Source organism: Diadema antillarum, unplaced genomic scaffold (assembly GCF_040938485.1).
Source record: "Diadema antillarum isolate AM-2024a unplaced genomic scaffold, OU_Dant_1.0 seq00000015_RagTag, whole genome shotgun sequence".
Lineage (NCBI taxonomy): Eukaryota > Metazoa > Echinodermata > Echinoidea > Diadematoida > Diadematidae > Diadema > Diadema antillarum.
This window is the reverse complement of record NW_027271135.1, coordinates 2,557,407-2,569,616: the sequence shown is the minus strand read 5'-3', so window position 1 is coordinate 2,569,616 and position 12,210 is coordinate 2,557,407. Positions and strand designations below refer to the sequence as shown.

General features: G+C 39.0%; 1 protein-coding gene across 1 annotated transcript; it reads left to right on the top strand.

Moving 5' to 3' along the window:
* LOC139725127 (development-specific protein LVN1.2-like) lies at window positions 1-9,591 on the top strand. The gene is made up of 5 exons (XM_071636212.1): window positions 1-141; window positions 2,732-2,844; window positions 5,056-5,213; window positions 9,096-9,186; window positions 9,419-9,591. The coding sequence occupies exons 2-5, from the start codon at window positions 2,745-2,747 to the stop codon at window positions 9,589-9,591; spliced, it is 522 nt and encodes a 173-aa protein (XP_071492313.1). The 5' UTR covers window positions 1-141; window positions 2,732-2,744.
* Window positions 9,592-12,210: the final 2,619 nt, after the last annotated feature.

The following is a 12,210-nucleotide window of genomic DNA, read 5'->3' as shown; positions in this document are numbered from 1 at the left end:
CGCTAGCATTAATTATTGGCTCTCGGGAGATGGGGTCAATGAATATAACGTCTAGCTCAGATCTGAGAATTACTACTGGGTGCACGGCGACTTGAATTATACGTGTGGTTCGGAAATCTGTCAGACGAACACCTTGCATCGGTAAGTTATCTGCCGATAGATAGAACCAGGGAGGTGTTTTCCACCTCCCTGGATTGAAAAGTAGGTGGAAAAGTAGTTTAGCATGATACAATTCCTGGCTGGGACATACCTGTAGCTACTGCTAAAGCAGACGTGCATGTGTTGAAGTGAAAAGCTCAAAATAATTTTAACCCCTAAAACTCAGGATAGCCCTATGTGATGATCGAATGAATGCATCCACTACCCTGCACAATTCATATCAGTCCTGCTTCATATCTAGAATAGTACCTGAACTTATCCAGCCACCACCTCCAGCTTTGGGCTATCGATATCTCCTCGGCAGGTGTAATTGTGTGTTAAAGGGATGGTACTTGGTAGGGCCTACAGTTTTGGTTGAGATAGTCATTGTGTGTTAAAGGGATGGTAGCGCCCATACCGTTGGTTGAGATGGGGCTTGAGGTTTTGAAAGCTTTTTGATGATGATTTTTTGAAATAATGAGAAACTTCTTATGAAATATGAAAGAGCAAAATACATAATTCTAAGGTGAATTCAAACCTTATTGATGAAAATCGATTTCGAACGGGCTGAGATATTCAAAAATAATACAAAGCGATCCTAATAAAAGGTGGGACCCACCATTTATCAGGATCGCGATGTTTTACTTTGTTTTGGATATCTCGGCCATTACAGAACCAATTTTCATCAAATAAACTTAGAGTACCTCTTAGAATATCATACTTTTTTAAAACAATTCATGCAGAGGTTTCTTAGTACCTCGCAAACACGTAAAAGCGGAATTCACACCACAACCAATACAATACATCCCTAGGCTTTAGGACCATATAGTTTGCACGGTTATGATCGGTGTTGCTACGCACAGCCATGACATCTCTAGTGTATAGTCTTCAAGATAATACAAGCACCTTCTCTCGACTCCCCATATAACTCGAACCCTGAAATGCAAAGCCTTAGATTGCTGTATCCCCATCGAAAGTATACAGAGTTTTGATACTGATATACTGTAGTTTGGTAGGCATGCCTTGCTTGTAGGTTTGTAATTTGTACCACTCTGATTCCAGTATGATGAGTGGTAAGTTAATGTTATTGGCCTGATAGCTGAACAATTTGTGACGTATTTTGCTGTCTGTTTAATAGGTGATGTTACGGTTCATTGTTAAAGTGAGATCAATTATTTTCATGAAATTTTTGAAGGCTTCCGTGGCGGTAGAACGCTGGCTGGTAGAAGGCTTAACGGTACACCACGTATTCCTCGTAGATAGGGTATGTGTTTGGCCCTGAAAAGGGCATACTCAGTCCCGACGTTTCGGCAAGCATGTTCTCGCCATTCGAGAACATTCTTGCCGAAACGTCGGGATGGGTAGGCCGTTTTGAGGGCCAAACACTTACCTTATATAGAAAGAATACGTACGTAGTGCACCGTTAAGCATTCTACCACCTAATTATTTTCTTGTTAGAATCTCTGTGATAAATGTCCATTGTGACCATAGACACACTAAAAATCATTCTCCTTTTTTTCTCATATTTCTCCATGAGTCTCCATCGGGGAATCGCCTAACCGTGACGTTTTCTGGGCGTCGTGGTCTAGAAGCATAATATACTGACAATCTTATCTTCATATCTTGGTATAAGCAAGTAAATAATTTTAAAAGCCTCTAAGAAAACCCGTTATCATAAAAATTTCTAGTAGAAAAAAGAACCACTTTCATATATACTTCAAACCGCAGGGACTAAGCGGTTAAACGGTGGTAAGCTTGTTGGTCTCTACTTAACACGTTTTCTTTCAAGTTTCAAGAATATGGATATGGTTATGAGGGCTGAAACATCGCGTTATATATGAGTCAGAAGCCCATCATAAATACACGATTGTCTTGTTATCTAAAGGAAAATGTACTTGTACTTGTGCAAGTTGAAAGTTGAGTATAAGTCAGTCATAGTTTGTTTTTTTTTAATATACGATAACGCTTATTGTAATGCAGTGGTGTTCGTGTGCAGAAAGATCAACTATCGTTTATACCTCCGAGTATTAATCTTTAATCTATCGAAATGATACAGGTAGGCTTTGAAGGCAACTTAGTGAGTTGGGATGATTGCCTGTATTTCCCACCTATATATAGCGATATCGATCGAGCCTACGTATAACCTCTGAGTCGATCGCGAATCACGTCCAGTCATGCTAGTAGCTACTGTTATCGTCATCATTATTGCTCATTCTTTTTTTCGTGTCTACCTCAGTTAAAAGTATTGTTTACCTTTTGGAACAATGATTAAAAAAATCAAGTACGTGTAATCACATTTGATGCATATGTGTAGAGCAGTTGTATCGCAAAACATCCTACCACATAAGAATTTCATAATAAAGCCTAAAATACGAGGATATATCACTAAGTTTCTCAATAAATCATTGATGTAGACGGTTTAGTGTAGAAGCAATTTTATCATAGCTATTGTTCACATTTTGTATATTTAACAATACTGATTAACTTTGGTTGTTTCTATCCCTAACTCATAATCTAAAACTATTTTGAAGCACTAAAGCTGGGTTTTTGTTTCACATGCAAATAATATGAATAATGCCTTTAATCTCTTTAGCGTGCATGCAAGTATGGCGAGGCTGTCGCTCCTGTTGACTCTGGTAGCCGTGGTGGCCACGGTGAATGCTCAAAAGCGATGCTGCACTCCGGAACAGTTCATGGCGGGTGTCGGTAAGCCGAGCCTTTATGCTTCCTTTCGTATTCTATGGCCCGAATTTACGAAGGTGGTACAATTGAAACCATCGTTTAAACCATGGACAATTTGTATGGAGCGCCAAGTGTCACATGGCCTATAAGATTTCGTTATGAAATCAGTCATTTCGTCACGAAATGACTAACCATGGTTTCAATTGTACCACCTTCGTGAATTCGAGCCAATGTGTTTGTGTTGTTAATAATGTCTGGTCGAATCATCACGTTGTGTTCGTATGTGTGTGTGAGGATCTGTGTTGTGTCTCTGTGTTTCTTGTTAGTTTTTCACAGTTTCTGTCCTGTGTCTATTGCATCATTCTTTTCATTCCTCATAAGACCTATACCTGTAAGATGTTTTGTAGGCGCCGAGATCCCATGTTTTCTTTGAGAATGCCGATTTACGTTCACTCTCCTCTTACGTGTAGGAGAGCGAAATGTCATATTCACGCTTGATATTACTACTGCTCCGAAGTTTGTACATTGTTATGATCCTTTGATAATTATGTCTTTATAATTTACACTATCCAATCATATTCAGGTTTTTCTTAAATCAAATCAAAATCAATGAAATAAATCTTGCATCGATGCGAACCTTGACAAATGTTGTACTGTTACGAAATGCATAATGGACGAACATGGTCAAATAATTGAGTGCACAGTATTTCTGTCCTAATTGACTGCTTTAATGTCAAACAGACTTTTAGTTGATATAACCAAGGAGGTGTAGGTGAACTTACCTGATTGTACCTCCTTGTTCTAATTTCCCATCGAGTTACGACACAGAAATTATGACATTGAATTGGTATCATCTTTTTATTGTTTGTTTGTTTGTTTCCGTTTATCACAATATAGTTTTCTGTCACGGTTAATTGAATCTTTAAATTCAGCTGATGTCTTCATAAAAAACACATAAAAGAAGAACAACACGCTGCACAAGTAGGTCTTATGATAATACTAGTTGCACAGTCACTTTAGTACCAACTTAGCAGTGTGGTGTGTCTTTTTTCGCTCTCTCGGATTGACCTTTCATATTCGACTTCTGTTGACTTTCGAGTAAGTTTCGTGCAATGTAAAGAATGGCTCTGACGGTACGCAAAACCTTCCGTCGAATTAGTCAATGTGGCATGAGCAAACTTCGTGAAAGTTTACCTTTGATCTTTGTATACAGCTGCTGTACAAATGTAATCATTTACATTATGTGTGCATGTGTGTGCAACGTGTGGTTTTATGTTGCCTGGTAGAGGTATGTTTCATTTAATACGTGAAAGCAAGAGATTATTATGGAGAGGGGTGAATTTTGAGGGGTGGGCTTTCTTCAATCTTGTCTTCTTCCACTAAATTAATGAAATTTTTAAGATAATACTGGTATAACAATTATGATAATAAAACGTATCTTCTATATCTTGGGTAGTCTCTTTAGTGTTGTCACTGCTCTGCCAGAGGGCCGTGCCATTATCATTGCCCTAGCGTTGCCAGCTACCCATTTATACAACTGAGTCGAGAAGGACATGGTGGGTAAAACATCTCATCCAAGGATGTAAGCACTAGGCGGGAATCGAATTCCAGTCCTCCGATTATTGCTTTACTTGAAAAAAAAATCCAGCAAAGAAATTACAAGAAATCGTGTCATATCATATTTGAGAAAATGAATAAAGAAGAAAATACGCTTTGGTATTTGGAAAGAGTATAGAACCAACGCTGAAGATTAGTTTTAAAAAGTCACGTTTAGGTTCAAAACAACATTCGTTCACTCTCCATTCAAGCAAAAACATTTCTTATCAAAACAAAATTTTCATTGATTTTGAAATTCAGCCAGGAGATATATCATCCACTTTCTAATCATCAAAGACACGACCCTCGTCACTTGGGTGAATGGTAGCTCGAAATCCTTCTATAAAAGTTTTCGGGCTTTCATTGTCTGCAATGTTATCAGGGTACTGAGATGAGGGATCGGGGTGTGTAATCATGTGCATTAATATCAGTATTTACTTCAACGTTCAAATTCTTTTCACTTTAGGAATCACCGTAATGACAATATATATTGTACGTCTTTTTTAAGGTACGTCATTGCGCGCCTTATATCATAGCGCTGCAGTCTTTCTGCCTTCTAGCTGCATGTTAAAATTGAAGTGATGAATGTTGCGTTGATATATAGGCCTATATCACGTGCTCTTCGCTTGCTCCATTCAGGCGCCACAATTGGTGAGTCCGACCCCGGACCCACGGCCCTGTACTCCAACTCCTACGGGGCGTATGACTTCACAAACAAAAGGTTCGGACTGAACGTGACGATTGCTTTCCTGAATGACACCTCCATCAGCTATCGCCTTGTTCAAAAGTTCAGCAAGGTAATGTCTCTCCGGACCACTTCTAAGTGTGTTAGCTCGAATCGGCTTAAATGAGAGCTACGTAATTCTAACTAAAAAAATAATGTTGTCATAAGTATCATGTTCTGTTCTTAATTTTGCAATTGAATACACTGGCATCACACAATCACATGCATCTGCTGATTCACTTGATAACTGGACCATGTGAGTTAGTTTTTTGGTTTTTTTCACCAATGGTGTAAAAAATTACTTTATGACACAAGGAAAAGAAAGAGAATGGAAATGATCTAGAAATCATTTTCCGTGAAAACAACGATCATTGTATCCCCCGAAAACAGTTGAAAGGATGCTATAGATTTGGCATCGTCGCGACGGCGCCGCCGTCGCTGCAGCTCCGTCCGGCTCAGAGATATTCTTGTATTAAAGCGTTCTATCAGCTGCAGTTCTTTTTGGATCACCTTCAAGTTTGCTATGAAAGTTCGTAATGGTAAAACAAAGACGCATATCGTTGTAGGTGGTGGCGCCCTCACTTGTTCTGTCTTATAAAAGGTAATATTGTGTGCCCGATACTGGCCGCGTTTCTAGACCGTTTTTATTCCACATTTATTTTGGTATGTCAGGGTGTCATAGGGTGCGTTTATCAACTCCTTTTCTCGGCAGAAACAGGTTATCCAAACAGCTTTCAAGGAATTTTTACGAGTTGATAAACGCAAATCTGTTTTGAAAGCCCTTTAGGAAAGCCTTTACGAAAGGGTGCGTTTATCAACTCTCCTTTCTCGGCAGAAACAGGTTATCCAAACAGCTTCAAGGAATTTTTACGAGTTGATAAACGCAAAGCTGTTTTGAAAGCCCTTTAGGAAAGCTTTTTCGAAAGCCCCAAATTTGTGGCTATCCAAACAGGTTTCCTAAACAGGTTTTCAGAAACCTGTTTGTAAAAGCCTTTTGGAAGTTGATAAACGCAAAGCTGTTTTGAAACGGCTTTGTAGTCTGGTACATCAGTACTTGTACTTCTCCTCGGGTCGAATAGCGCAATGCAGCTGTGCAGTGACAGGCCAGTTAAAAAATCGTGTTCGCGAAGAGAGTTGATAAACGCAACTATTTTGAAAGCCGTTTCTAAAGGGCTTTGGAAGGGTTATCGAAAGCCGTTTAAACAGGGGAAAGTTGATAAACGCAGCCAAAGTCTCATGCCGCCACTCAGAAATATTTGAAGTATGTGCTAAACTGGAGCTGCCTCACAGATAGGAAGACAATTGATTCATGTGGCATTGCATCATGACTCGTCACTCTCAAAGGAAGATATGTCTTTATGATGGTAATTGCTTTTCGCCGTCCCTTCTTAGAAAACAAGCGGCACATTAATAGTACAGGCAGTCAGGGCTTTGGAAAGGGCTCTCAAACTTTCAAACTTTCAAACTTTCAAACTTTTTTTTTTTCACTTTCTTTCTTCAACAGAATGTACACGAAACAATATCATAAATTTGACATGCGAATCGTTGTAAATATATATAACCAGACAGGATTAACAACATGTTCTTGTCTACATGATCTGTACAATAAAGATACATACACTCTATATACACCCTGAGGAGAAAATAAAAAGTGGAGGTACCCACTCAAAAGACTTTTAAGCTTGTAACATATGGATACCTCTGAGGAAAAGGGGGAACATGGGGTGAAAACTTACAACTACAAAGAGTGCGGGAAACTGGGGAAGTGGGGAATAGAGAAAAAAAAGCAAAAGTGTGAAAAAAGGGAACAAAAAACAGGGAAAAGAGGAAGAGAAAGAGAGAGAGAGAGAGAGAGAAGCCAAAAAATTGTTGATGCATACACCAAGGGCGAAAGCCCACAGAGACAATTAGCTAAGTGTTTTCGAAAGGGCTATCGAAAGGGCTATCGAAAGCCGTTTAAACAGGGGAAAGTTGATAAACGCAGCCGACGAAAACAAGCGGCACATTAATAGTACAGGGAGTGGACGGGGCTTTCGAAAGGGCTATGGAAAGGGCTATGGAAAGGGCTATCGAAAGGGCTTTCGAAAGCCGTTTAAACATGGGAATGTTGATAAACGCAGCCAAACGCAGCCAAAGTCTCATGCCGCCACTCAGAAATATTTGAAGTATATGCTAAACTGGAGCTGCCTCACAGATAGGAAGACAATTGATTCATGTGGCATTGCATCATGACTCGTCACTCTCAAAGGAAGATATGTCTTTATGATGGTAATTGCTTTTCGCCGTCCCTTCTTAGAAAACAAGCGGCACATATATAGTACAGGCAGTCAGGGCTTCGGAAAGGGCTCTCGAAAGGGCTATGGAAAGGACTATCGAAAGGGCTATCGAAAGAGCTATCGAAAGCCGTTTAAACAGGGGAAAGTTGATAAACGCAGCCATAGACAAATCTAGACATCGATACCTATTAGCAATGCTGCCCTCACTGTATCACCTTTTACAGAGTCAACGACCACCCTCAGCAGGTCAAAATTTGCAAAAATGCTTATTTATGCTACAACTTCGATGTTCCTCAACGGATTTAATTTTGACTTGATGGGTGGACATTCTACATTTTTAGAACTTACTGTTTGTACTGAGGGCATGCCGCGGACGGGTGCCTTCAGTGTACCGGTTGGGAATGATGCCACGTAAGATAAATCTATCAGCCACATTTCACATCGGTTTTCATTCAAACTTGCTATGGATGTTTATGGGGGTTATTCTAAGTAACAACAGTTTTTATTGACACCCCCCTCATTGTTCTCACTTTTATAGGATGCCATGTCATATGCCTTGAGCGTGCTATACCAGCCTCATTTCTCGTCGGATTTTATTTCATCCCGCGACAGTTATCATATTACACAACACCTCCATCTCCAATAAGTCGAAACACATGTTTTTTTTTCCCTCTCTTCAAGGACAGGTTCTAAAAGAACAATATTTATGGCCCGAACTCACGAAGGTGGTACAATTGAAACAATGGTTCAAAACCATGGACAATTTTTATTGAGCGCCAAGTGTCACATGGCCTATTTCGTTACGAAATCAGTCATTTCTTCAACCAAGTGATCATTTTGTAACGAAATGAACATTTTGTCGACGAAAAAGCTATTACGTCGACGAAATGACTGATTTCTTAACGAAATAGTCCATGCGACACTCGGCGCTCCATACAAATTGTCCATGGTTGAAAACGTGGTTTCAATTGTACCACCTTCGTGAATTCGGGTCTATATATTTTTGAATAATGCATAAGTCAGAACAAATTGACTCTAAATCTGAATGAATGAAAGAAAGCAGACACTGCAAAAGGTGTTAATTGAGAAAAGTGGCTAAGACAGTCCGCAGCTATCAGAGTATTAATCTCGCCAACCTGTGTTCTTGGCGATAAATGAGACAAAAAGTCAAATATAATCCTCCTCATCAACCGCAACAGAGGGAATATCAGTTTTAACAGTTTTTACACACTTCTTTACCGCATTTTATTCATGACAACTCTTAAATTTGAAAGAAGTAGCATTGTTTTTTTTTTAGTTGAAAGTTAAGAGTGTGTAAAGGTTTCTTTTTATAATAGGACGAAAGACACGTATGTAATACTTATCATGTTACACAGTTCTGCAAAAAATAAAGTCTCACAAAACGTACAAGAAAATGATTTCCCATTCGTTTTATGATACCTAGCCTGTTATTTAGAAGTTATTTTGAAGAATGATTTTTTTTCAGAAAATATAACAAAACTCAGGATTGACCGTCTGGTCCCGTTTTATATGTTTTGAATCCTCACTTAAAATCAGGAGGTGCGATTTTCCTCTTTTGTGTTGCGTTGCACTGTCATACATTCCTTGGTCATGCTTGAATACATGTACTTTCTTTTATTTATTCTGTTCTCACATGCGCCCCTTTTTACTGACTTCAGGCGGAAAGTTTCCAATGGATCATCTACGACCAATACAAGCTTTGTATCAAACAACCAGTCACTCAACCGGCTTTTCAGAACTGCGTTCCAGGTAGGCAACGACACCATTTTCTGGCATGCAATATGCTAAATTGTAAAACAAATCAAAATTTCAGTTCATTGGAAATCAAAAGATATCTTTTCGTCTAGAGACGAAATTCCATGTCCAAAAATACCAAGTAGTATGTCGCTGTTTTTAAGGATCTACATGTCGTTAAAATCTGTGTCTCATTTTTATCTTCTTTTTTTTGTGCCACCTATTTTTTCCCATCCTAATTTTCTAGAGAACGCTACGTTCTATGGTACCATGTCAATTGGCGGACCTTCAGGACTTATGGTTGACGTCTGGTCATTCGAGATGTCCACCCCGAAGGACCCTTTGGATGGGAGGGTATCGGCCACAGTCATCCAAAATAACTGTTACCCGGTTGGTAACTCATTCGCTGGTGTTCGCTAGTGGTCCAGGGATCTGAATCAGGTATATTTTCCCTCTCTCTAGGGATGCAACTTTTGCATACCTCAAAATGTGAGCTTACAAGTGTTACCACCCCCCCCCCCCCCCCCAAAAAAAAAGAAAAAAAGAAAAAAAAGAAGCCAAATATGACGTTTGCGTTCAGGTAACAGTTTTGAATAGATAGAAGAGAGAATCTCAGCCGTCAAACGTTATGAGGCGTACCACTTTTAATTACTTCCAGGCTTTCTTGCAAACACATGGGTAAAAATACGGTAACAGTTCGTTATTTCGGAGCTTCGTTTATCAGAAAATTAAATAAGGTTCGTTATTTCGATGTTTTCAGAAACATTAATTGAATAATGTTCACTACTCTGCAGGTTCGATATTTCGAAGGTTCTTTAATCCGAATATAGAATAAAATGTGTAATTCCGGAGATTCCTTAATCCATCAATGTAAACGAATTATTACGAACCTTATTTCTTTTCCGATATCTAATTAACCTTCGGAATAACGTGCCATCACTCTATAATTTATCTCTACGGGGTGATTGATGCTACAGTCATACACGGCCGGGTCACAAAACGGATTTGATCCCGGTGAAAATGACCCGTAGCGAACCATATAAAAATCCGCTTTAAATCCTTATTTACCTGAATCCTGTCCGACCCCTATCGACCCGTGTCAACCCGCTTCGACCCGTACCGACCCGGATGTAAACCTTGTCATCATCCGTTGCATGAAGGCAATGCGGTATACGGCAAGGGTCCATACTGTTTTACGCTGCGGGTTGCACTGGGTCGATGTGAGTCAATGCGGTTCGAACCGGGTCAATTCGGGTATTAATACGAAATTGAAAACCATGAGAAAATTTTGAACATGACCAAAAAAAATTCACCGCCGTATCGAACCCCCCGGAATCCATCAGGAATTGACACGGGTTACGATGCGGGTCTCCACTGTTGGAACCGAGTCGATACGGTTTTAATTCCTTATGGACCCGGTTCGAAACCCGGCCGTGTGTGATTGTAGCATAACGTTTATCAAATTTACAGAACCTGACCTTGTAAAAAGTGACAATAGCCAGCTTAATCTTAAACAATCGCATTAGCAAACTTACTTCTCTGCTACATTGTACTATTCATTTCATTTTTATTTCATTTCCGGCAAAAGCATATAATATGAAAATTTCATATAAAAAGATTAAGTACAATGTAATTTTTACAGTTCCAAATAAAATTTAAATACACGTCATTTGTTTACATGAATCAATAAACATACTAGTTGAAGAAATACATGGACAAAATGTGACTGAAACATAACAAAGAAAAGGTCGGAAATGGAGGGGACTGCTAAAAAGCAAGCTTGTAGGATGCAGTCCCCTCGTGAGTCGTGAAAATTATAGTAATAACGTAATACTATTGCAGATAGTAGTGATGTGATTACGCAGCATTGATTATTTTATCCTTATGACATAGATGATTATTTTTATTTTTGTTTTTCCATTACCTGGATTGGTTGTTATATGGAATAATACTTGTATTTTGAACCAAACATACCTTGTCCTACTACATTTAGTTCCCATGGTGACTACTTCCGGAGTCTTTAATATGACCGAAGGCATCCCCGATCCTGATGCTTGGTTCACCCTTCCCAGTTACTGCCAGAAAGAGGTATGTTTGGCTGTGCTGCAGTTATTTTCATATTTGTAACCCCCCCCAAAAAAAAAAAAACACACACACAAAAAAAAACACAACAACCCCAAACCCCCCAAACAACAACAAAAACAACAACTTTTTTTCTCTGTTTTTCCAAGGAGTTTTCATTAAAACATACATATTTATATATATTGTTTAAGCAAATCAATAACTTCGCAAAAGACTAAAACAATAAACAGGAAATCTTTAGATACACAGTGTGCAAAAATGCAAGTATGGGTGTACATTTCATATTTATGCAAAAAATTCCATTTTATTACGCGTAAACTTTTGGAGGTCATAGATTTCGATAATTATGATCATCATTGTAATGTTGACTGAAAAGAATGATTAAAGAAATTACAACATGATATCTTTAAATCCCTTCCGGGGGATACCGCCAAAACACAACGTTTCACTGGTCTGGCGGGATGTCTCAGTCGACACTGTCAATGGAATTAACCGCTAGAGTGTAGGTAACATTATAAAAGAAGTTTGAACGCAGATAAAACGAGTGAATTTATTCAAGAATTATGCACATTTTCCTGCAGGGTCAAAGTTTTAGTATGCGAATATTACGCCTGTTTACATTATACACTGTACATGATAGGCCTATATCAGGGCTCGACACTAACGGTGGCCCGGTGGCCCGGGGCCACCAAAAATGAAAGTCGGACCACCAAATTTCAAAAAAGGACAAATTTGGTGGCCCGCCTCGGGCCACCGACATTTTTTGAAAAGTATGTCAATAAATTCGTAACTTTTTGCGCCGGAAATTAGCAGTTAAATTTGGATGGATGAAAAGGACTGAATGAATGCCTGAGAGAGAGTGTTGCAAATTTGTTGAAGTTTATTTATGAGTAGATATGTCCAACTTCTAATTCTTACTATCATATATCTTGAATACTTGACTCATTAAAAAAAAAA